A 26,275-nucleotide genomic window follows, 5' to 3' on the forward strand; every position below is an offset into this window, starting at 1 on the left:
TCTTCTCAACCAAAGCTGTGAATTCAATGCAATAATGTTCACCATTTCATCAGGAAAGTGACAACTGATTGAAAAGTTCTAGAGAAGATGAAAAAGCTAGGAGTAGCAAGAAAATTTTGAACACGTGCAAGGGGTTGGGACTTGCTCGATCAGAAAAGTAGGACTTATTTTAAAATTATACTAATGGAGTCATATTGATTTTGGTGATTAAGGCTTTCTGGTTCACAAATGGACCAAATCCAGGGGACACAACAGAGAACCTTGGGGCACACTTGGACAGTAGGGTCCCTGGTACCTGACAGAATCATCTGGGAAGGATGGACTACTGGAGAAATGGACGAGGAATCTTGGTTCTTTCTGTGGATTCTGAATCAGTTAGGAACTAAAGGTGACTCCCACCCGGGCTTCTCAAACGTGAAGGTTCACGAGAATCACCTGGAATTTGTGAAACTACAGGTGCTGATGCAGGGGGCTGGGGTGGGGCCCAGGACTCTGGGTTTCTAACAGGGACCCAGTTGTTGGCAATATTGCTAGTCTGTGAATCCCATTTTGAGTAGCAGCATCTTAACTTGTAAGACTATTAATTGTTTATTTAACCAAGGGGTCCAGAGGGTGTTCCAGCAGCTCAATGACATCATCAGGGACCCTCTTTATCCTTCTGCCCTGCCAACTTTAGCTTGGTGATAAACGTTGACTTCTCGTCCCTCCTATTTGTTGCCTCATTGCCCACAATATCTGCTGTGATTTCCTGCAATCACATTAAAATTTCATGCAAGAAGAAGGGGCAAGTGGTGACAAGAGGAGCTCTTGACTTGAGTCTGCCCTCACCATCAGGAAAACAATAGCATTTCCAGAAGGCCCAAGCAAGTATTCCCTAAGCTCTCACCAGTGAGAAGGGGGTCCCATGGACACCCTTAGCTGGAAGGGAAGTTGGGAGAGAGAATGTATTAGTTTCCTACTGTTGCTGTTACAAATTGACACAAACTTAATTGCTCAAAACCCAAAGATTTATTATTTGACATTTCTGGAGGTCGCATGTCCTAAAATCAAGGTGCTGGGCAGGGCTGTGATCCTGAGAATCTGTTTTCTTGCTTTTTCAAGCTTGGCTCATGACCTCTTCCTCCATCTTTAAAGTCAACAGTGTAGCATTTTCGAGCCTCTCAGTCTCTGATCTCTGCTTCTGTTCACCCATCTCTTCTCACTCTAGAACCTCTCATAACGTGATTATATTGGACCCACCTCAGTGACCCTCATAGCTAAGTTGGTAAATAAGATGCCTGCAATGCAGGAGACCCAGGTTTGATTCCTGGGTTGGGAAGATCCCCCGGAGAAGGAAATGGCAACCCACTCCAGTATTCTTGCCTGGAGAAACCCATGGACAGAGGAGCCTGGCGGGCTACAGTCCACGGGTTTGCCAAGAGTTGGACACAACCTAGCAACTAAACTACCACCACCATGGTGACCCAAGGATATCTCCCCATCACAAGGTCCTTAGTTATACTGGCTAAGCCCTGAATCAGGTAAAGTAATGCACTTGGTCACAAATTCCAGGGATTAATTAGCACATGGCCATCTGCGTCCCCCCCGTATCTCAGTGAGTGTGTAGATTTCCTCCAGCATGTAGAGTTGGTGAAGTGTATTGAGAAGGGGTCAGTGTTTGTTTAGGCAATCAACAATATTTTGACATTTTTACCAATATGGATTTATTTTTAAATTTATTTTCTTTTTGCTTTTTTTTTTTGGTGTTGGGAGTAAAGATGAATTTTATTTTCTCCTTCATCATTTTTAAGGTTTTCCCAAATTTTACAACAAACACTTATAACTTAATAAACCCCACCCCTCCCAGTCTGATTTTCAAAAAGGAAACTGGAGGGTGGTAAAATACCCAGCTCTGAATTGAGGTCTAGCTAGCAAGGACATGGGTTTGTTTTAGAGACAAGAGCACAGAGAAGAATCTGGGAAACAGGATTCCTTGTCCCCGTCTAGTCTGAGTCTAGGACTTCAGTTGTCCAAATCCTCAAAGAAAAGAGTCAGAAACAGAAGGTACTTTCATGCAGTTCCTCTATTCACTCTGTGAGTTGATTACTGAAAGTGAAAGTGGCTCAGTCATCTGACGCTTTGCAACCCCATGGACTGTAGTCCATGGAATTCTCCAGGCCAGAATACTGGAGTGGGTAGCCTTCCCCTTTTCTAGGGGATCTTCCCAACTCAGGGATCAAACCCAGGTCTCCCGCATTGCAGGCAGATTCTTTACCAGCTGAGCTTTGACTACTGATGTGTTTCTTTTTTGTCCCAACAGAAGCACTCGAAGCCCAAGTCACGAGAGCGAGTCAGAGCGGGGCTCCTCCACGATGGAAGTGAGGCTTCTTCTCTTAGGGAAGCGTGGCGCAGGGAAAAGTGCCACAGGAAACAGCATTCTGGGCAAAGCTGTGTTTGAGTCCAGGTTCAGTGACCAGCCGGTGACTAGAAGCTGCCAGAGAGAGAGTGGGGTCACGCAGGGGAGGGAGGTTGTGGTCATCGACACCCCCAACCTTTTCTCTTCAATAGATGACATCGCTTTTGCGGATAACATTAAGCGCTGCTTGGAGCTCTCGGCTCCCAGCCTCCATGCTCTGCTTCTGGTAGTTTCCCTTGGCAACTATACGGTGGAGGACAGACAAACAGCCGAGCACATCCAGAAGGTGTTTGAAGAGAAAGCCAGGAGGCACACCATTATCGTCTTCACTCGGAAGGACGAAGATGGCTCGCTGGAGGACTACGTTAAAAACAACACATCTCTTCAGGACTTGGTTCAGTGCTTTGGTGGTCAATATTGCGCTTTCAACAACAAGGCAAGTAAGGATGAGAAGGATGCCCAGGTGAAGGAGCTCCTCTGCAAGGTCAAGTATTTGGTGGAAAACAACGGACCATATGTGGTGAACTTAAGGGATGAAGACAGTAGACTCCAGGTGAGAATTCTTGTTAAGGTCTCCAAGGATCTCTGTTGTTAGAGCTGGTGAGATAAAGGCACAAATAAGTGAAATGTTGCATAGGATTTTTTTTTTTTTTTTAAGGACACGGCAACGCACTCCAGTATTCTTGCCTGGGAAATCCCATGGACAGAGGAGCCTGGCAGGGCTCCATGGGGTCGCGAAAATGTTGGGCACGACTTATCCACTAAACAACGACAGCAATAAGGGGACATTTATCCATAAACTGGAAAGATGAGGCTACTTTACTGGCAAATTAATAGATACATTTAAGTCCTTTTCTGACTTTACCCTTCATAGTACTGGACACACAAATGACTCATTAGACCCTCTCTTCCCTTGGCTTCAGTAAAACCACACTCTCCTTGTTTTCTTCTCCTCTCTTGCTACCGAAGAGTTTGCTGAGTCCACCTCTACGATCTCTAACAGCTGACATCTTCAGGGCTTGATTCAAGCCCTTCCTCCACTCTTGACACTTTTTTCTCCCTCAGGTGATTCCGCATTTTTACAGCTTTGAGCTTTAGCTATGGCTAATAGTTTCCAAATTAATCCCTTCAGTCTAGGTCCTTCCTCTGAGTTCTGATTCCTTTATCCATCCAATTGCTATTTGACGTTGCTCTCTTGACGTATCTCAAAATTAACATGTCCAGAATTTTGTTTTTCCCTCTGAAATCTGTACAACTTCAGTTCTCTTCTCAATGACTGTCTTGCTCACCATGCTTTTCAAACCTAAGCGCAGATGTCAGCTTTGAAACCACTGCCAGCTGGCATCTGGCTTCCAGGGTGTCATCGTCTTGTGTGACTGAGGCACCTGGAAGCACCTGCTTCTTTCTGTCACCATGACTACCATCTGATCCAGGTCATTCTCTGCTCCTGCCTGTTCAGTTCAGTCGCTCAGTCATGTCTGACTCTGTGACCCCATGGACTGCAGCATGCCAGGCCTCCCTGTTTACTCCCAGAGTTTACTCAAACTCGTGTCCATCGAGTCAGTCATGCCATCCAACCATCTCATCCTTTGTCATCCCCTTCTCCTCCTACCTTCAATCTTTCCCAGCATCAGGGTCTTTTCAAATGAGTCAATTCTTCACATCAGGTGGCCAAAATATTGGAGTTTCAGCTTCAGCATCAGTCCTTCTAATGAATATCCAGGACTGATTTCCTTTAGGATGGACTGGTTGGTTCTCCTTGCTCTCCAAGGGACTCTCAAGGGTCTTCTTGCCTGTACTATTTTACAATTACTCTTTTTCCCCCTTATTCATTCTTGTGCCTTACCCTTCCTGCACCCATCCATTTCACACAAATAGGTGGAGTGCTATTTTAGTTGATTTTAAGACTTCTGATTTCATGCCAATTTAAGAAACATTTTATTTATTTATTTTTTATTTTTGGCTGTGCTGGGTCTTCATTGTCACCCATGGGCTTTATCTAGTTGTGACAAATGGTGGCTACTCTAGTTGCAGTGCACGGGCATCTCATTTCAGTGGCTTCTCTTTTTGTGGATCACGGGTTCTAGAGTTTTTGGGCTTCAATAGCTTTGGGACTTGAACTCCAGAGCACAGGCTCAGTAATTGTGGCACCTGGGCTTAGTTGCCCTGCAGCATATGGAATCTTCCTGAACTAGGGATTAAGCCCATGTCCTTTGCATTTTCAGGCAGATTATTAACCACTGGACCACTAGGGAAGTCTCATGATTTCATGTCAGTTTAACTGTGGGGAGTGAGGCTTCTCCAGGCAGTTGAAGGGGATGTTAATTATGTGTTTGGCTGTCCATCCTTCATTGTCTCCAGTTGCCTGTCTGGATGGGGAAGGATCCAAATTGTGCTGGATCTCACGTTAGAAGCATCATCTCTCTCCTGGGGGTGCAGTGAAGGAAGAAGACCTTGGAGATAACATGGGAAGCTTGATTTCCAATCTCCTCCCTTCCCTGTCCTTCAAAGGCACTGCACAAGCCTCACTTGACTAGTTTCTTCTTCCAGGGAGTCCAGAAGCTCTCCTTAAGCTTCTGGATTTTCTCCAGGAATAGCAAGGACCCTGGGAGACTTTGGAAAGAATTACTATTACTAGTGGAGTAATAGTATGGGCTTCCCTGATGGCTCATAGTGGGGACTGTGGGAAAGTAAATTTAGAAAGTGCTTTAGGAACAATCCCTGGGTGAGATGGCATTTAAGCCCCACAAATCCACCTAGACATGGAAGTAATCCAGATGTCCATCAAAAGACGAATGGATAAAGAAGCTGTGGTACATATATACAATGGAATATTATTCAGCCATAGAAAGGAACATCTTTGAATCAGTTTTAATGAGGTGGATGAACCTAGAATACAGGTAGATGAACCTAGATACAGAGTGAAGTAAGTCAGAAAGAGATAAACAAAGAGAAACCCAACCTTCTTACTTCTGGGAAGCCTATTGCAGCAGTAGCAACAGTGGGGTCCCAAGATCAGTTTCATCATGGATGAAACTACACAGGCCAGCAGGGACCATGACCATGACCATGACTGATGTGACCACATTCTAATCATCAAATTATTCTGAATTATATACTTGTGTCTCCATTCCTTTACTTTGTGAAAAACTGAGATTTTAGATCTGTGTGCCTCATTTCCCCTTTTCGTTTTCTTTCTAGGATTCTGTGAATGAAGACACATCTCAGCATAGTATGAATGAAGACACATCTCAGAGGAAGGACCATCCACATGGTAAGATAATCCTTAAAAACTGTTAAGCTCATATCTGTATTCTTTTGAATGCATCATGCATCAAAATAAAGTGGAAAATTATCTAGATAAGTTAGAACAAAAACTCATCCTGTAATAATGAGCGATGTTGAGCATCTTTTCATGTGTCTATTAGCTATCTGTATGTCTTCTTTGGAGAAATGCAAGCTTAGGTCTTCTGTCCACTTTTTGATTGGGTCATTTGTTTTTCTGGTATTGAGTTGCAGCACTATTTGCAATAGCTAGGACATGGAAGCAATCTAGATGTCCATCAACAGATGAATGGATAAAGAAGTTGTGATACATATATACAATGGAATATTACTCATCCATGGAAAGGAACACATTTGAGTCCATTTTAATGAGGTGGATGAACCTACAATATAGGTAGATGAACCTAGAATACAAAGTGAAGTAAGTCAAAAAGAGAAAAACAATTATTGTTTATTAATGCATATATATGGAATCTAGAAAGATGGTGCTGATGAACCTATTTGCAGAGCAGCAATGGAGACGCAGACACAGAGAACAGACCTGTGAACATGGTGGGGGTGGGGAGGAAAGGGTGGGATGAATGAAGAGATTGTAGCATGGAAACATATACATTACCCTATGTAAGATACATAGCTAGTGGGAATTTGCTGTATGACTCAGGGAATTTAAACCGGGGCTTGGCGGCAATCTAGAGGGGTGGGATGGGGTGGGAGGTTCAAGAGGGAAGGGCCATATATATATATATATATATATATACACCTATGGCTGATTCATGTTGATGTACGGCAGAAATCAACACAATATTGTAAAGCAATTATCCTCCAATTAAAAATAAATATTTTATTGGCAAAAGCTGGAAAAAAATAATGCATCCTGGAGCCCTAGCTGAGGCTGGGGCCCACAGTTTGTCCCCGAGGGAGTCTCAAACATTAGTGAATAAGTGCAGCACCAGCAGAGGCTCTGGACATGGCACAGGTGCCCCCAGCCTTCTTGCAAATGTTTCAGAGCTGGGCTTGCCTCTTGCAGCTTCTTTCCTGCCTCAGCCTCTTCTTCCAGCCTGGCATCCCAATGTTGGACTCCTGCTGGAAGCAGAAATAAATCCACATATATGCCTGCTCAGTGGTGCCTGACTCTTTGCAACCCCATGGACTGTAGCCCACCAGGCTCCTCTGTCCATGGGATTCTCCAGGCAAGAATATTAGAGTGGGTTGCCATGCCCTCCTGCAGGGGATCTTCCAGACTCAGGGATTAAACCCTAGTCTGCATCTCCTCACTGGCAGGCACATTCTTTACCACTGGGCCACCTCAGTTCAGTTCAGTTCAGTTGCTCATTTGTGTCCAACTCTTTTGGACCATGTGGACTGTAGCATGCCAGGCTTCTCTGTCCATCACCAACTGCTAGTCCTGGTGGTGGTGGTTTAGTTGCTAAGTCATGTCCGACTCTTATGATCCCATGGACTTTAGTCCTGTCAGGCTCCTCTGTCCATTGGATTCTCCAGGCAAGAATACTGGAGTGGGTTGCCATTTCCTTCTCCAGGGGATCTTCCTGACCCAGGGATCAAACCAGGGTCTCCTGCATTACAGGCAGATGATTTACCAACTGAGCTATGAAGGAAGCTGAGCAACTCCTGGAGTTTGCTCAAATTCATGTCCATCGAGTCAGTAATGCCATCCAACCATCTCATCTTCAGTCATCCTCTTCTCTGCCTGCCTTCAATCTTTCCCAGCATCAGGGTCTTTTCCAGTGAGTCAGTTCTTCACATCAGGTGGCCAAAGTATTGGAGTTTCAGCTTCAGCATTAGTCCTTCCAATGAATATTCAGGACTGATCTCCTTTAGGATGGACTGGTTGGATCTCCTTGCAGTCCAAGGGACTCTCAAGAGTCTTCTCCAACACCACAGTTCAAAAGCATAAATTCTTCAGCACTCAACTTTCTTTAAAGAAAGCTTTCTAAAGAAAGCTGTGCCACCTAGGAAGCTCAAAATAACTTCATGGATAACACTAAACAGAATAACATCTTCAGAATTCCGAGATGGAGCTCAGTATCCATGTGGTGATTGCCTTTAATGGTGTATCGTGCACAGAGTATGAGTCAGTATGCACAGATCTGCCTTGTTTTGTTCAGTGGATGTAACTGGTTCATGGTATGGGCATATACAACTAATTCAGCCATTTTGTTGTTGTTGTTGATGGACTCCTGGGTTATTTCCAGGCTAGTTCTGGGCAAGAACTGAATATTTCACACTAAGGTAGATGAGATCTGTGTTCTTGTAATTGTAAATCAAATTTACAATTTTAATAATGAAAATTATTGCAGCTGAGGGCTTCCCCAGTGACTCAGAGAGTAAAGAATCTGCCTGCAATGCAGGATCGACACTGAAAATGAAAGTGCAGTCACTCAGTCGTATCCGACTCTCTGCAACCCAATGCACTGTAGCCCACCAGGCTTCTATGTCCATGGGATTTTCCAGGCAAGAATACTGGACTGGGTTGCCATTTCCTTCTTCAGGGGGTCTTCCCAACCCAGGAATCCAAGTTGGGTCTCCCACATTGCGGGCAGACTCTTTACTGTCCACCAGGGAATCCTGACATTATGTGCTGGGAAATATATTGGGTTGGCCAAAAAGTTTGTTCAGATTTTTTCATCACATTCTATGGAAAAATCTGAAAGAACTTTTGGACCAAATATATATATATATATATATATATATATATATATATATATATATATATATAAAGCCCATAAATTATTTAATCTTCATAGCATATAATATATAATTCTCACAATAACCCAACAATATAGTCCTCATAACAATCCTATAAATAAGGTGCTATTTTCATTATTCTCATTCTACAGATGAGTGAAATTAGCCAGAAATACGTGAACTTAGACAGTGGTAGGGAGTTAAAGTTCTGTCTATGGCCTTCAGCCAAGACCCCCAGAAATATTTCTGTTATTGAACAAAATTGGGTTGAATGATTTGAGACAGTAAGGGAATATCACACATGATGGGGACCAAGAAGCACCATAGAAATGATGGGGTTGGAGAAGACTTTCCATAGGACGTTGGCTTGTGTGAGGTGATTTTGGGGAAAGTAGTAACTCTCCCAGGCTTCCTTGCTGGTTCAGCACTGAAAGAATTTGCCTGCAATGCAGAAGACCCAGGTTTGATCCCTGAGTCAGGAAGATTCCCTGGAAAAGGGAATGACAACCCACTCTAGTATTCTTGTCTGGGAAATCCCATGGACGGAGGAGCCTGGTGGGCTACAGTCCATGGGGTTGTGCAGAATCGGACATGACTGAAGTGACTTAGCAGCAGCAGCTAAAAATACGGGGCATTTCCATCACCTTAGGAGTTCTTACTCTCCCTTCTTGAAAGGAGCCTCTCTCTAGACTTCCATTGATATGAGTTAATTTTGTGTGTTCTTGAACTTCAGATAATGACATTACATAGCATGTGGCTTTGTGTTTGGCTTTCTTCACTTAGCGTGTTTTGGAGACCCATCTAGGCTGCATATCAGTCCATCACTTTTTGTTAAATTCCCGAGTTGTGTTCTATTTTATGAATATACCACTAAGATGCATTTTAAACTCACTCTTCATGGTTCTGCCTTAGGCCATGAACTTCATGCCCCAGTACTTAACTTTGGTAGCAAAATAAGAGGAATTCCAAGGCTCAAGACCAGTTAAGGCCACGTTTAACGTTTTCACGTTCCTGAGAAATCTCAAGCCCTTTACACCTCTCTTAAGTTGGTCATGGCCCTTTTCATGGCTTTCACTGACGGGTAGCTTCTGGCTGGGACTAGAGGTCTCCTGGTTCAGAGCATCATGGCCGTTCTCTACAAAAACTGGCAACAAGAGATTTTCGAAAACGCAAAAGAGGTTTATGAGCTATCCTAAAAGCTGTCCACATCTCTGTATTCTACTGTGAGAATCGACTCTGAATCTGTCCTTTTGTCCCAGGGTCAGGGGAGCAGCATCAGCAGACAACAGGATGGGAACCGAGCCCCAGGCCACCAGCCCTGAAGGTCCTGCTGGTGGGGAAGCGTGGTGTGGGGAAAAGTGCAGTTGGAAACAGCCTTCTGGGGAAGCGGGTCTTTGAGACTCGATACAGTGAAGAGCCAGTAACCCAGAGGTGCATGTCTGAGAGCAGAATCTGGAGAGAGAGGCAAGTTTTGATCATTGATACTCCAGACTTCTTATCTTCAAAGGACATTGAACAAGACCTTGAGAACAACACCTACCCAGGTCCTCATGCTTTCCTGCTGGTGACCCCCCTGGGCTCCTTCAATGAGAAAGATGACATGGTGCTGAGCACCATCCAACGCATTTTTGGGGACAAATTCATCGAGTACATGATCGTTCTCCTCACCAGGGAAGAAGATCTAGAGAATCCAGACCTAGAAAAGTTCTTAGCCAGAAGTAAAAGGCTCAAGGAGCTCATCAACAAATGCAAAAACCAATACAGTGTCTTCAACTACAGAGCTACGGAGGAAGAGAAGCGATGCCAGGTGAATAAACTCCTGCAGGAAATTGTGAGCATGGTGCAGCAGAATGGGGACAAGCCTTGTACTTTCAGAGAGAAAGGTAAGTGAGGTCTAGAAAACCTTTTATGCATACTTAAAAAGTAGACCTAAATGTCCAAGAACTGTATTTTCTGAAGGGCAGAGAGGACATCAAAATGACAGGTATCATCTATTGACCAACTCTTCTCTCTTTCTCCTTTATTTCTCAAATATTTTTTTTAATTTTATTTTATTTTTAAACTTTACAAAATTGTATTAGTTTTGCCAAATATCAAAATGAATCCGCCGCAGGTATACATGTGTTCCCCATCCTGAACTCTCCTCCCTCCTTCCTCACCATACCATCCCTCTGGGTCGTCCCAGTGCACCAGCCCCAAGCATCCAGTATCGTGCATCGAACCTGGACTGGCAACTCGTTTCATACATGATATTATACATGTTTAAATGCCATTCTCCCAAATCTTTCCACCCTCTCCCTCTCCCACAGAGTCCATAAGACTGTTCTATACATCAGTGTCTCTTTTGCTGTCTCGTACACAGGGTTATTGTTACCATCTTTCTAAATTCCATATATATGCATTAGTATACTGTATTGGTGTTTTTCTTTCTGGCTTACTTCACTCTGTATAATAGGCTCCAGTTTCATCCACCTCATTAGAACTGATTCAAATGTATTCTTTTTAATGGCTGAGTAATACTCCATTGTGTATATGTACCACTGCTTTCTTATCCATTCATCTCCTGATGGACATCTAGGTTGCTTCCATGTCCTGGCTATTATAAACAGTGCTGTGATGAACATTGGGGTACACGTGTCCCTTTCCCTTCTGGTTTCCTCAGTGTGTTTGCCCAGCAGTGGGATTGCTGGGTCATAAGGCAGTTCTATTTCCAGTTTTTTAAGAAATCTCCACACTGTTCTCCATAGTGGCTGTACTAGTTTGCATTCCCACCAACAGTGTAAGAGGGTTCCCTTTTCTCCACACCCTCTCCAGCATTTATTGCTTGTAGACTTTTGGATTGCAGCCATTCTGACTGGCATGAAATGGTACCTCATAGTGGTTTTAATTTGCATTTCTCTGATAATGAGTGATGTTGAGCATCTTTTCATTTGTTTGTTAGCCATCTGTAAGTCTTCTTTGGAGAAATGTCTATTTAGTTCTTTGGCCCATTTTTTGACTGGGTCATTTATTTTTCTGGAGTTGAGCTGTAGGAGTTGCTTGTATATTTTTGAGATTAGTTGTTTGTCAGTTGCTACATTTGCTATTATTTTCTCCCATTCTGAAGGCTGTCTTTTCACCTTGCTTATAGTTTCCTTTGTTGTGCAGAAGCTTTTAAGTTTAATTAAGTCCCATTTGTTTATTTTTGCTTTTATTTCCAATATTCTGGGAGGTGGGTCATAGAGAGGATCCTGCTGTGATGTATGTCGGAGAGTGTTTTGCCTATGTTCTCCTCTAGGAGTTTTATAGTTTCTGGTCTTGCATTTAGATCTTTAATCCATTTTGAGTTTATTTTTGTGTATGATGTTAGAAAGTGTTCTAGCTTCATTCTTTTACAAGTGGTTGACCAGATTTCCCAGCACCACTTGTTAAAGAGATTGTCTTTAATCCATTGTATATTCTTGCCTCCTTTGTCAAAGATAAGGTGTCCATAGGTGCGTGGATTTATCTCTGGGCTTTCTATTTTGTTCCATTGATCTATATTTCTGTCTTTGTGCCGGTACCATACTGTCTTGATAACTGTGGCTTTGTAGTAGAGCCTGAAGTCAGTAGGTTGATTCCTCCAGTTCCGTTCTTCTTTCTCAAGATTGCTTTGGCTATTCAAGGTTTTTTGTATTTCCATACAAATTGTGAAATTATTTGTTCTAGCTCTGTGAAGAATACCCTTGGTAGCTTGATAGGGACTGCATTGAATCTATAAATTGCTTTGGGTAGTATACTCATTTTCACTATATTGATTCTTCCAATCCATGGACATGGTATATTTCTCCATCTATTAATGTCCTCTTTGATTTCTTTCACCAGTGTTTTATAGTTTTCTATATATAGGTCTTTAGTTTCTTTAGGTAGATATATTCCTAAGTATTTTATTCTTTCCGTTTCAATGGTGAATGGAATTGTTTCCTTAATTTCTCTTTCTGTTTTCTCATTATTAGTGTATAGGAATGCAAGGGATTTCTGTGTGTTGATTTTATATCCTGCAACTTTACTATAATCATTGATTAGTTCTAGTAATTTTCTGGTGGAGTCTTTAGGGTTTTCTATGTAAAGGATCATGTCATCTGCAAATAGTGAGAGTTTTACTTCTTCTTTTCCAATTTGGATTCCTTTTATTTCTTTTTCTGCTCTGATTGCTGTGGCCAAAACTTCCAAAACTATGTTGAATAGTAATGGTGAAAGTGGGCACCCTTGTCTTCTTCCTGACTTTAGAGGGAACGCTTTCAATTTTTCACCATTTAGGATAATGTTTGCTGTGGGTTTGTCATATATAGCTTTTATTATGTTGAGGTATGTTCCTTCTATTCCTGCTTTCTGGAGAGTTTTTATCATAAATGGATGTTGAATTTTGTCAAAGGCTTTCTCTGCATCTATTGAGATAATCATATGGATTTTATTTTTCAATTTGTTAATGTGGTGTATTACATTGATTGATTTGTGGATATTGAAGAATCCTTGCATCCCTAGGATAAAGCCCACTTGGTCATGGTGTATGATATTTTTAATGTGTTGTTGGATTCTGAGTGCTAGAATTTTGTTAAGGATTTTTGCATCTATGTTCATCAGTGATATTGGCCTGTAGTTTTCCTTTTTCGTGGCATCTTTGTCAGGTTTTGGTATTAGGGTGATGGTGGCCTCATAGAGTGAGTTTGGAAGTTTACCTTCCTCTGCAATTTTCTGGAAGAGTTTGAGTAGGATAGGTGTTAGCTCTTCTCTAAATTTTTGGTAGAATTCAGCTGTGAAGCCATCTGGACCTGGGCTTTTGTTTGCTGGAAGATTTTTTATTACAGTTTCAATTTCTGTGCTTGTGATGGGTCTGTTAAGATTTTCTATTTCTTCCTGGTCCAGTTTTGGAAAGTTGTACTTTCCTAAGAATTTGTCCATTTCTTCCAAGTTGTCCATTTTATTGGCATATAATTGCTGATAGTAGTCTCTTATGATCCTTTGTATTTCTGTGTTGTCTGTTGTGATCTCTCCATTTTCGTTTCTAATTTTATTGATTTGATTTTTCTCCCTTTGTTTCTTGATGAGTCTGGCTAATGGTTTGTCAATTTTATTTATCCTTTCAAAGAACCAGCTTTTGGCTTTGTTGATTTTTGCTATGGTCTCTTTTGTTTCTTTTGCATTTATTTCTGCCCTAATTTTTAAGATTTCTTACCTTCTACTAACCCTGGGGTTCTTCATTTCTTCCTTTTCTAGTTGCTTTAGGTGTAGAGTTAGGTTACTTATTTGACTTTTTTCTTGTTTCTTGAGGTATGCCTGTATTGCTATGAACTTTCCCCTTAGGACTGCTTTTACCGTGTCCCACAGGTTTTGGGTTGTTGTGTTTTCATTTTCATTCCTTTCTATGCAAATTTTGATTTCTTTTTTGATTTCTTCTATGATTTGTTGGTTATTCAACAGCGTGTTGTTCAGCCTCCATATGTTGGAATTTTTAATAGTTTTTCTCCTGTAATTGAGATCTAATCTTACTGCATTGTGGTCAGAGAAGATGCTTGGAATGATTTCTATTTTTTTGAATTTACCAAGGCTAGATTTATGGCCCAGGATGTGATCTATCCTGGAGAAGGTTCCATGTGCGCTTGAGAAAAAGGTGAAATTCATTGTTTTGGGATGAAATGTCCTATAGATATCAATTAGGTCTAGCTGGTCTATTGTATCATTTAAAGTTTGTGTTTCCTTGTTAATTTTCTGTTTAGTTGATCTATCCATAGGTGTGAGTGGAGTATTAAAGTCTCCCACTATTATTGTGTTATTGTTAATTTCTCCTTCCATACTTGTTAGCTTTTGTCTTACATATTGCAGTGCTCCCGTGTTGGGTGCATATATATTTATAATTGTTATATCTTCTTCTTGGATTGATCCTTTGATCATTATGTAGTGTCCTTCTTTGTCTCTTTTCACAGCCTTTGTTTTAAAGTCTATTTTATCTGATATGAGTATTGCTACTCCTGCTTTCTTTTGGTCCCTATTTGCATGGAAAATCTTTTTCCAGCCTTTCACTTTCAGTCTGTATGTGTCCCCTGTTTTGAGGTGGGTCTCTTGTAGACAACATATGTAGGGGTCTTGTTTTTGTGTCCATTCAGCCAGTCTTTGTCTTTTGGTTGGGGCATTCAACCCATTTACGCTTAAGGTAATTACTGATAAGTATGATCCTGTTGCCATTTACTTTATTGTTTTGGGTTCGAATTTATACACCGTTTTTGTATTTCCTGTCTAGAGACTATCCTTTAGTATTTGTTGGAGAGCTGGTTTGGTGGTGCTGAATTCTCTCAGCTTTTGCTTGTCTGTAAAGCTTTTGGTTTCTCCCTCATACTTGAATGAGATCCTTGCTGGGTACAATAATCTGGGCTGTAGGTTATTTTCTTTCATCACTTTAAGTATGTCTTTCCATTCCCTCCTGGCTTGAAGAGTTTCTATTGAAAGATCAGCGGTTATCCTTATGGGAATTCCCTTGTGTGTTATTTGTTGTTTTTCCCTTGCTGCTTTTAATATTTGTTCTTTGTGTTTGATCTTTGTTAATTTGATTAATATGTGTCTTGGGGTGTTTCGCCTTGGGTTTTTCCTGTTTGGGACTCTCTGGGTTTCTTGGACTTGGGTGAATATTTTCTTCCCCATTTTAGGGAAGTTTTCAACTATTATCTCCTCAAGTATTTTCTCATGGTCTTTCTTTTTGTCTTCTTCTTCTGGGACCCCTATGATTCGAATATTGTAGCATTCAATATTGTCCTGGAGGTCTCTGAGATTGTCCTCATTTCTTTTAATTCGTTTTTCTTTTTTCCTCTCTGATTCATTTATTTCTACCATTCTATCTTCTAATTCACTAATCCTACCTTCTGCCTCTGTTATTCTATTTGTTGCCTCCAGAGTGTTTTTAATTTAATTTATTGCATTATTCATTATATATTGACTCTTTTTTATTTCTTCTAGGTCCTTGTTAAACCTTTCTTGCATCTTCTCAATCCTTGTCTCCAGGCTATTTATCTGTGATTCCATTTTGATTTCAAAATTTTGGATCATTTTCACTATTATTATTTGGAATTCTTTATCAGGTAGATTCCCTATCTCTTCCTCTTTTGTTTGGTTTGGTGGGCATTTATCCTGTTCCTTTACCTGCTGGGTATTCCTCTGTCTCTTCATCTTGTTTAAATTGCTGAGTTTGGGGTGTCCTTTCTGTATTCTGCCAGTTTGTGGAGTTCTCTTTATTGTGGTGTTTCCTCACTGTGTGTGGGTTTGTACAGGTGGTTTGTCAAGGTTTCTTGGCTAGGTTAGCTTGTGTCGGTGTTCTGGTGGGTGGAGCTGGATTTCTTCTCTCTGGAGTGCAATGAAGTGTCCAGTAATGAGTTATGAGATGTCTATGGTTTTGGGGTGACTTTGGGCAGCCTGTATGTTGAAGCTCAGGGCTGTGTTCCTTTGTTGCTGGAGAATTTGCTTGGTATGTCTTGCCCTGGGACTTGTTGGCCCTTGTGTGGTGCTTGGTTTCAGTGTAGGTATGGAGGCGTTTGATGAGCTCCTGTCAATTAACATTCCCTGGAGTCAGGAGTTCCTTGGAGTCAGGGTTTGGACTTAAGCCTCCTGATTCCAGTTATCGGTCCAATTTTTACAGTCATTTCAAAACTTCTCTTTCTATACAGCACCACTGATAAAACATCTACGTTAAAGATGAAGAGTTTCTCTACCATGAGGGTCACTCAGAGAGGTTCACAGCATTACATGGAGAAGAGAAGAGGGAGGAGGGAGTTAGAGGTGACCCGAATGAGATGAGGTGAAATCAGTAGAGCAGAGAGTGGGCTAGCCAGTAATCACTTCCTTATGTGCACTCCACAACTGGACCACTCAGAGATGTTCACAGAGTTATACAGAGAAGAGAAGAAGGAGGAAGGAGACAGAGGTGGCCAGGAGGATAAAAGCGGGGAATGAAAAGGAGGGAGACAGATCCAGCCAGTAATTAGTTCCCTAAGTGTTCTCCACCGTCTGGAACACACAGAAATTCACAGAGTTGGGTAGAGTAGAGAGGGGTTAGGGAGGAGACACAGGCGACCTGGTGGAGAAAAAGGAGAGTCCAAAGGGAGAGAGAGCAGTCAAGCCAGTAATCTCGCCCCCTAGTGAAAAATGGGTACTGAAGATTGGGTTCTTAAAGGTACAAAATTGGTAACAAATACATAAAAGCAAAAATTAAAAATCTAGAGTAGCATTTGGAATTTCAAAAATACAATGTTAAAGAAAAGAAGAAGGAAAAGAAAGAGAGAAAAAACAAACAAACAAAGTCACGAAAATTATAAAGAAAATATAGGTACAAAATTGATAACAAATACCAAAAAGCAAAAGTTAAAAGTCTAGAGTAGAGTTTGGAATTTCAAAAATACAATGTTAAAAAAAAGAAGAAGAAGAAGAAAGAGAGAAAACAAACAAACAAACAAAAACAAACAAAGTCACAAAAATTATAAAGAAAATATAGGTACAAAATTGATAACAAATACCAAAAACCATAAATTAAAAATCTAGAGTAGAGTTTGGAATTTCAGATATACAATGTTATATAAAAGAAGAGAAAGAAAGAGAGGGGAAAAAAAGTCACAAAAATTATATATATAAAAAAAATATATATAGGTACAAAATTGATAACAAATACCAAAAAGCTAAAATTAAAAATCTAGAGTAGCATTTGGAATTTCAAAAATACAGTGTTAAAGAAAAGAAGAAGAAAAAAAAAGTCAAAAAATTATAAAAAATATATATATGAAGTTTGCTTTTAAAAAAAAGGGGGTCTTTTTTTTTGCTAAGTAATAGTAGGTTATAAAAGTAAAAATTAAAGGAATAATAGAGGACTTAAAATTCTTTAAAAATTTTAAAAAAAGGAAAGAAAGAATGATCGTAAGAATAGTAAAAATATATCTAGGACTTTCTCTAGTTTTGTTGTGGGTATTGTGGGTTCAGTTCATTTTCGGCTAATTCCTTGGTCTGACTTACATTTCTCAAGATCTATAGGCCCCTTCCTATGAAGTCGGTACGAACCACAGGGTTTTAATCTATTGCCTGTAGCTTCCAAGGCGGTTCCCTCTGTTATAGCTTCTTCTGTTTGCTGGTCTCTTCGGTGTCTGCTTTCCTCTCTGACACAAAGGTGATGGTAGAGGACACTTTTTTTTTTTTTTAGGCTCACTTGTTCAGTCGTGCTGTGGGGAGGGAGGGACGCTGCAAACAAATAACACTGGCGTGTGCTTGCAGTGCCTCAGCCACACTGGGCCTGCCCCCGCTCATGGTGCGTGTAGCCTCCCTGCCCACACTGCTCAGGCTCTAGGTTGCTCCGCTGGGAACCATCCATGTCCGGCCGTGGGCTACTTGCACCTCCCAGGTCCAAGCCACTCAGGTTCAGGCACTTGGGCAGTCCTCAGAGGCGCAGACTTGGTTGGGCCTGCGTTTTGTGCCCTTACCAGGAACGAGCAGCTCAGGTGATGAGGTGTTTGGCAAGCGCGATTGCTGCGACTTATCGCCTCCCCGCTGCTCAGTTATCTAGGTGTACAACCAGCACACCTTCTCAGGTGGATGTTGACCGTCCAGACCCCCGAGAAGTTTTAGTTAGCAAAACTTGGCTGCTTACAGTTTTATAGATAATGTCTCACTGGGGCTGCGAATGCCCCCTTCCGGCTCTGACTGTCTGTCACCAGAGGGGGATGGTCTGCAGCCGGCTATCTCTGTTCAGTCCTTTGTTCCGTGCACGGGCCTGGCGGTGTCTTAGGTTAGGGCTGGCTTTTTGCGTGGTAGATATCCCACAGTATGGTTTGCTAGCCCAAATTATTTCGCTCAGATAGTGCTCGGGTTATTCAGGCCAGATCCTTACTCTAAGCGATGCAGCCTGCGCAGTGCTGCGCCTCCCTGCCCAGCCCCCGCTTGCTAGTGGCATGTGCAGGCATCTGCGCTGCTTCTCTGCTGGGGGAGTTACCATAGGGCTCCTAATCTGCAGGTTTTAATTGTTTATTTATTTTTCCTCCCTGTTATGTTGCCGTCTGTGCTTCCAAGGCTCGGCACAGATTCGGCAGTGAGAAGGTTTCCTGGTGTTTGGAAACTTCTCTCTTTTTAAGACTCCCTTCCAGGGATGGAGCTCCATCCCTCCCTCTTTTGTCTCTTTTTTTGGCTTTTATATTTTTTCCTACCTCCTTTCGAAGACTTAGGTTGCTTTTCTGGGTGCCTGATGTCCTCTGCCGGCATTCAGAAGTTGTTTTGTGGAATTTACTCGGCGTTTAAATGTTCTTTTGATGAATTTGTGAGGGAGAAAGTGTTCTCCCCGTCCTACTCCTCCGCCATCTTAGCTCCTCCCCTTCTCAAATTTTACTAAATTATTTTCTAAACTATTTATTTATGGCTGTGCTGGGTCTTTGTTGCTGCCAGGGCTTTTCTCTAGTTGCAGGAAGTAGCCCCAACGAGATCAGGGGCTACTCTCTCGTTGTGGTGGGCTCAGTAGTTTCAGCTCCTGGGCTCTAGAGCACAAGCTCAATAATCGTGGCATGTGGAATCATCCCAGATCAGGGATCGAACCCATGTCTCCTGCATCGGCAGGCAGATTCTTTACCACTGAGCCTCTAGGGAAGCCCACATTTTACTAAATTTATGTTCCTTTCCATACAGTGTCCTGTAAGTAAGTTAGCAAGTGTTAGTCACTCAGTCGTGTCTAACTCTGCGACCCCATGGACTGTAGCCCACAGGCTGCTCTGTCCATGGGATTCTCCAGGCAAGAATACTGGAGAGGGTTACCAATCCCTTCTCCAGAGGATCTTCCCTACCCAGGGATCAAACCTGGGTTTCCTGTATTGCAGGCAGATTTTTTACCATCTGAGCCACCTGGAAGTCCTGACTTGGTCTCTAATTCTCTCCTGACTCTTCTCCTGTCTTCAACTGGATGGTGAGCATCTTGAGAGGAAAAGTTGACCTTTTCCAGTCTCTTGTCTTCCCTGTAGTGTATCTGTTGCCCAGGGCTTAGCACTTAGTGCTGGTGATGAGACAGTAAAGAACCAAGAGAGTGGATAAAGAGGTCAAGGCGGGGGAAAGGTAGAGGCAGAGGGAGGGAAGGAGAGGAGAGGGGAGGAAGAAGAGAAGTGTAGAACCAATGATCCAGGACTGCCTCCTAGCTCTTTACTCTTCCCTCTGTTGGAGAAGGGGGGCCATTTTACTGGACAAGCACAGGGAGCCTGGGTGCTCCTGAGGGTCATGCCCCACATGGCCCTACGTGGGTTTGATTGATCCAGCCACACTACCCTACCCACAGCTTAAGCAGAAGTCCCCATCTACTCAGTGCTACAAGTCCTATTGACCTGAGCTCAGATTCTTCCAGCCTAGTTCTACTCATCCTGTCCTCTTCTGCTTCAAAGATCCTCACTTGTAAAGAACATCAGACCAAAAGGAGCATGTCTGTTCAATGTGCCTTTTCACATTCTTAATGGAGATCCTAAAAGCACAGGCATGTGGGAAAGTCAGAGGGGCTGCGTGGAGGAAGCCTGACTTGAAACAGGCTTTGGAAAGTGGATAGAGTTTAGAGGACTGAGCAGAATGTTCCAGAGGGTACACTAGCAACTTGAAGGCAGGATGTAGAACTGAGCATCTACTTGTGAGGGGACCAAGGGGCGTGGTCTTGATGGAGATGAAGGGCTCACACCTCTAGAGGTGGAATGGGGACGTGAGACAAGATTGTAGAGGTAGGTGGTAACCACTTTCTCTCAGGGTATGAGAGAGGGACTTAAGATATATACATATATTTTTATCCTATAAGTATAACCATGAGATTGTGGGTTCAGGATAAATAATTCAATAATTTCTCCTGGAGAGAAGAGCATGAGATAGGCTTCTTTCTCTCTTTGTTTTGAGGTGGATATTAGTAACTTGGTAAAAATTCACAATTGAGAACTATGAGGCCTGAACAGAAGAGTGAGATTGCAGTACAAGTGCAAAGTCATAAGGAAAACCCCAATAAAATGTATTGTAAGAGCTCTGTGCATCTCTGATCTCATTTATAGGGTAATGTCTCCTGCTTTCCTTTCAACAGAGCCCCTGTGCATTATCCTCGTGGGGAAGAGTGGGACTGGGAAGAGTGCCAGTGGGAACACCATCCTTGGGAGCCCGGAGTTCCACTCTCAGCTGAAAGCACAGCCGGTTACCACGAGCTGCCACGTTGGCAGGAGAACATGGAACGGGCAGGATGTTGTGGTTATGGACACTCCAGCACTCTGTCAGGAGTCCAGAGCTGAAGGGGACCTATCCCAGCTGGAGAAGGCAGTCAAGGACTGTAGGCCCTACTATAAAGAAGGGAGTACAGTTCTGGTTTTGGTGTTAGAGCTGGGACGGATCACTACAGAGGACAAAAAGGCAGTGGTGGACCTAGAGCGCATCTTTGGAGCAGAAGTTATGAAATACATGATCGTGCTGTTCACCAGGAAGGAAGACCTAGAGACTGGGAAACTTGATGATTATGTCAATAACACAAATAACAAGTATCTTAAGAACATAATTGAAAAATGTAAGGGGAGATATTGTGCTTTTAATAACAAAGAAACTGACCAAGCCAGGGAAGACCAGGCAAAAGAGCTTTTGACAATGGCTAGTGAAGTGATAAAGGGCGGTGGACAGCATAAACATCCCCGTACATGGAATGTAGGCAAAATAATGAAAAATATTCAGGAAAAGCCCTCAAAATTACTAAGTAATTTAAAGGAAAGGTTCTAGGAAAATGAAATGCCTGGGGTCTCCTTAAGTTGAAGATACCCTCAGGCTACAATCATGGGGGAGGAATGGCAGGGGAATGGGAAGAGGGACCATGACTTTGAGAGCTTGAGAGATGAATGCGTCTCAGCTTGTGATGCTTCAGCTCTTTGTAGGTAAATATACAGGGCAAGTAGTAGGGGATAATAAAGGAGAAGGAAGAAATAAGGTAGGGAAATCTTGGAAAGGGCTTCAGATATTAGGCTGATATTAAGGATCAGAGTCAAGTCACAAGAATCACTTCACTTATGTAGGTAGACTGGAGTCAGGACAGACACTGGAACTAAGGCCACAGTGAGCCTGGGGTCAGAATACAGATAGTCACATGAGAACCAGGGGATTCAGCTACATGAGAGTAAGACAATGTCCTGCCAACTCCTGGGCATGGCAGAATGGAGAAGTTGGACTCTTGTGAGCCTCTGTTGCTGGGCACTGCTTGCCAGGTTCTCCTAGCTCCCCAGCTCTCAGGACCTTCTTTTCCTTATGTGGTTACTCCTTACTCCTTTGTTCCAAGCTGGAGTGGAAAGTGGGACCCAGTCTACCCTTCTTTTCTCTCCCTGAGGAAATGGACATGAATCTGTGACGTATCAAAAGATTTTATTGCTAATCATTCATGGTGGCACAGACTAGAACAAAAATTAGAAGCATGGTAAAATTGCTAATTAGATAATCTTGCAAAATTTAAAATTCTAAGTAAAATTCTAGATTTCCTGTAGAATTTTCAGAAAAAGTTACTGAAAACTCCTTTGCATTTATTTCTCTCTTCGTCTCCCTTTCTCTTTCTCTCCACCCCCATCCCATTCCCTGAGGCTTATGCATCCATGCTCAGTCATGTCCAACTCTTTATGACCCCACGGACTGTAGCCCACTGTGGACAGGCTCCTCTGTCCATGGGATTTTTCCAGGCAAGAATACCGGAGTGGGTTGCCATTTCTTCCTGCAAGGGATCTTCCCAACCCAGAGAATGAAACCAAGTCTCCTGTGTCTCCTGCATTGGCAGATGGATTCTTTACCACTGAGCCAACTGGGAGTCTCCTCCCCAAGGCTTAGGAACTCAAATAATAATGGCTTAAACACATTAAGGGTTTATTGTGTGTCTTATGTCAAGAAATCCAGGAGTAAGCAGTTTGGGGCCAGTGTAGCACTGACATTCCAGTGTCTTTCTGCCTTTCTGCCCCTAGTCATTGGCATGGGTGTCTCCATACTTAAGGTTGCTTCTTGGTTCCTACTCACGGCTAGGCAGATTATGTTGAGAGCTATCTAGTGTGGGTGATAAATGAGAACTATGAAATCTCCCAGTTAGGTGTAAGGTCAGATGTTTTCAATACTAACCATGTTTTGAGGACATGATCTATATCATCTGCTTTTTTAAAATTTCAAAATATTAGGTTATCTCAAGATTAACCCATTTGTAAGAGCATGGATTGTCATCATTAATACTTTTGTACTCTGTATAACTCTTAATAAATTCTGGAAGGTGTGTGTAAATATATTCAGTTGAGTGAAATAATAAAGAAGAAATTTATTATGAATTCATGTCCTCCTCATGATTCCTATTTTTCTGACTTGGGGGAAGATCATGCTTCCATATAGAGGAAATGAAGATGTTTAGATTCCTTGACTCTGATGAAGTTTTTGTATCTTTGATGCATGAAGACCTTTAAACTGGGTGACAGTCACTTTACTAGCCTCTGCCAACTCAAGAATCTTCTACTCTGAGCATTTCACAACAGCGAGGACAAACAAAAGTAACTGGTATTAGAGGCAGGTATATGGAAGCCATTCTGTGCCTCTTGCCACAGCTTCCCTTTGGCTTAAATGTGGGAACAAATCCCAAGGTGCTACCCGTGATTGAGCAGGTGACATCAGGGACCTGCATGAGGTGAGTATTGTGTGGGCTGAGCAACATGATGTACATTGCCAGAGGAGAAGAAAAAGAGGCAGGAAGAATATTTGAAGACTTAATGGCTGCAAGCTTCCAAAATTTGATGAAAAACATTAATCTACACTTTTAAGAAACTCAATGAACTTCATGTAGGATAAATTCAAAGAGACTCATATCCACTATAAATTACAAAAGACAAAGACAAAGAAAGAATCTTGAAGGCAGAAAGAAAGAAGTGACATTGAATTCAAGGAATCCTCAACAAGATTAACAGCTAATTTCTCATCAGAAACCATAGAAGCCAGTGGTCCTTAGGATGGCACATTCAAAGTACTGAAAGAAAAGTCTGTAAACCCCACAGGATTTATCCAGCAAAACTGTTCTTCAAAAATTAATATTTAAAATATCCTCAGATAGAAATGGAAAGAATTTATTGACTTCAGAACTACCCTACAAGATAAGATCCTGAGGAAAAAGAACAAAGCTGGAAGTATCATGTTCCCTGACTTCAGATTATACTACAAAGCTTTAGTAACCAAAACAGTATGGTACTGGCACGAAAAAAGATACACGAAAATGAACTCAAAATGGATTAAGTCTCTAAATGTAGGACTGGAAACCATAAAAATTCTAGAAGAAAACATAGTTAGAACACTCTGACATGTCTTAGTAATATCGTTTTGGATCTGTCTCCTCAGACAAGGGTAACAGATGCAAAAATAAACAAATAGGACCTAATTAAGTTTAAAAGCTTTTGCACAGCTAAGAAACAATCATCAAAACAAAAAGGCCACTTACTAAATGGGAAAAGATATTTGTAAATGATGTGCTTGATAAGGGGTTATTACCCAAAAAATATAAAGAACTCATACAACTTAATATGAAAAAAACACAACCAAACCATCTGATTAAAAAATGGGTTGAATTCTTATTGACAGGAATATGTGGAAATTAAACAGCACATTCCTCAATAACCAATGGGCCAAAGAGGAAATCACAAGGAAATTTAGAAAATATTTTGAGATGAATGAAAATGAAGACATATCAAAACTTATGAGATGCAGTTAACACAAGGATGCTTAGAGGGAAATATAAAGCTGTAAATGCCTTTATTAAAAAATTAATAATATAATCTTCCACCTTAAGAAATCAGAGAAAGAAGAGTCACTAAACATAAAGCAAGTTGAAGAAAGAAAACAATAAAGCTCAGAGTAGAAATAAATGAAACAGGCAATAGAAAAGCAATAAACAAAATGAATGAAACTACAACTTGGTCCTTTGGAAAAAAAATCAACAAAAATTTTGTGGCTAGTCTGACTAAGAAATAGAAGGCTAAAATTACTAAAATTAGAAATGAAAGAGAATATAGTGCTATTGACCTTACAGAAATAAAAAGGATATAAGCAAAAACAAAGACAACTGTACACTGACATATTAGATACCTTGGGTGAAATGGACAAATTCCTAGAAAGACACAAGCTACTGAATGTGACTCAAATTGAAATAAAATCTGAACATATCTATAACCTGCACATAAGAGATTAAATTAGCAATTAAAATAACTACCCCCAAAGGAAAGCCAGATGGTTTCATCGATGAATTCCACTAAACATTTAAAGGGAGAATTAACACCAATACTTTTTTCCAGTAGTCATGTATGGATGTGAGAGTTGGACTATAAAGAAAGCTGAGTGCCTAAGAATTGATGCTTTTGAACTGTGGTATTGGAGAAGACTCTTGAGAGTCCCTTGGACTGCAAGAAGATTCAACCAGTCAATCCAAAAGGAAATCAATTCTGAATATTCATTGGAAGGACTGATGCTGAAGCTGAAACTCCAATACTTTGGCCACCTGATGCAAAGAACTGACTCATTGGAAAAGACTCTGATGCTGGGAAAGATTGATGGTGGGAGGAGAAGGGAATGACAGAGGACGAGATGGTTGGATGGCATCACCGACTCAATGGACATGAGTTCAAGCAAGCTTTGGGAGCTGGTGATGGACAGGGAGGCCTGGCGTGCTGCAGTCCATGGGGTCGCAAAGAGTCAGACATGAGTGAGTGACTGAAATGAACTGACTGAACACTAATACTTCTCAAACAAAAAGTAAGAGAGGAGAAAGTACTTCACAACTTTTGTATGAGCTCAGTATTATCCAGACAAAGATATTACAAGAAAAGGAAACTACAGACTTATGAATATAAACATAAAACCCTCAACAAAATACTAATAGAGTACAGCAACTTATAAGAGCAAGTATATTCCTGGATTTACCCCAGGAAAGCCAGATTGATTCAATATATGAATGTCAGTCAATGTGTTCCACCATATCAGTAGAATGAAGGGCAAAAATCACATGATCATCTCAATAGATACAGAAATAAGTTTGACAAAATCCAAGACCCATTTAATGATAAAAACACTCTATAAACTAGGAAGAAATAGAGTCATGATATCCTTTCACTTATTATCCTTGTATGCTTCTCAACTGTTTTACAAATTCTAGACTCCTTGGTATTTTAAGCAAAGCTCTTCATGGTGGGGCATCCATTCAGATCTCCACTATTCTTAGTCCTGCAGTCATACCCGAGGCTCCTGCCCCTCTGCCTGCATTGCTTCCTACAACAGCTCTCACACTTCTCCCAGTTCCCCCACCTTCCCAGACATACACACACATGCTGTGGATGACTACGACCCCAGTTCATCATGGAATATTCATTTTAAATCTCACTTTTTTTTTTTTTAGGTTCTTGCCATGTGTTACATGAGATCTTAGTTCCTCAGCCAGGGGTTGAACCTGTGCTCCCTGCAGTGGAAGCCTGGAGTCTTAACTCCTGGACAACCAGGGAAGTCCCTTAAATCTCATATTCTAAGGGAAAGATTTCTGACTCACCCAAGACTGACTGAAGTGCCTCTATTTGATTCTATCATGTTTATTGCACACCCAGATCAGGCTTGCTATGCATATTTCTTGTCTGTCTCCCCAAGTATATTGTAAAATCCTTGGTGACAGAAGACTCCATTTTGAATTATATCCTGATATTTAATATGTCCAAGACCCTCAATTTATGATTTGTCACTCAGATGTCACTTGAGATCCCCTACTCCTTGATGAATTGGTGAAATTTGGTCCAGGCTGAAATTACCACAAATGTAAGAGTTCAAAGTCCTTCCCACAATTTCTAAGTTCTTTTTACTTCTTCAGCTTTTTCTGTTTCCTCA

General features: G+C 41.5%; 1 protein-coding gene across 1 annotated transcript; it reads left to right on the top strand.

Moving 5' to 3' along the window:
* Positions 1-1,821: 1,821 nt before the first annotated feature.
* Positions 1,822-21,133, top strand: GIMAP8 (GTPase, IMAP family member 8). The gene is made up of 4 exons (XM_055589418.1): positions 1,822-2,948; positions 5,597-5,669; positions 9,646-10,269; positions 20,457-21,133. The coding sequence occupies exons 1-4, from the start codon at positions 2,352-2,354 to the stop codon at positions 21,131-21,133; spliced, it is 1,971 nt and encodes a 656-aa protein (XP_055445393.1). The 5' UTR covers positions 1,822-2,351.
* Positions 21,134-26,275: the final 5,142 nt, after the last annotated feature.

This window comes from Bubalus kerabau, chromosome 8, assembly GCF_029407905.1.
Source record: "Bubalus kerabau isolate K-KA32 ecotype Philippines breed swamp buffalo chromosome 8, PCC_UOA_SB_1v2, whole genome shotgun sequence".
Classification (NCBI taxonomy): Eukaryota; Metazoa; Chordata; class Mammalia; order Artiodactyla; family Bovidae; genus Bubalus; species Bubalus kerabau.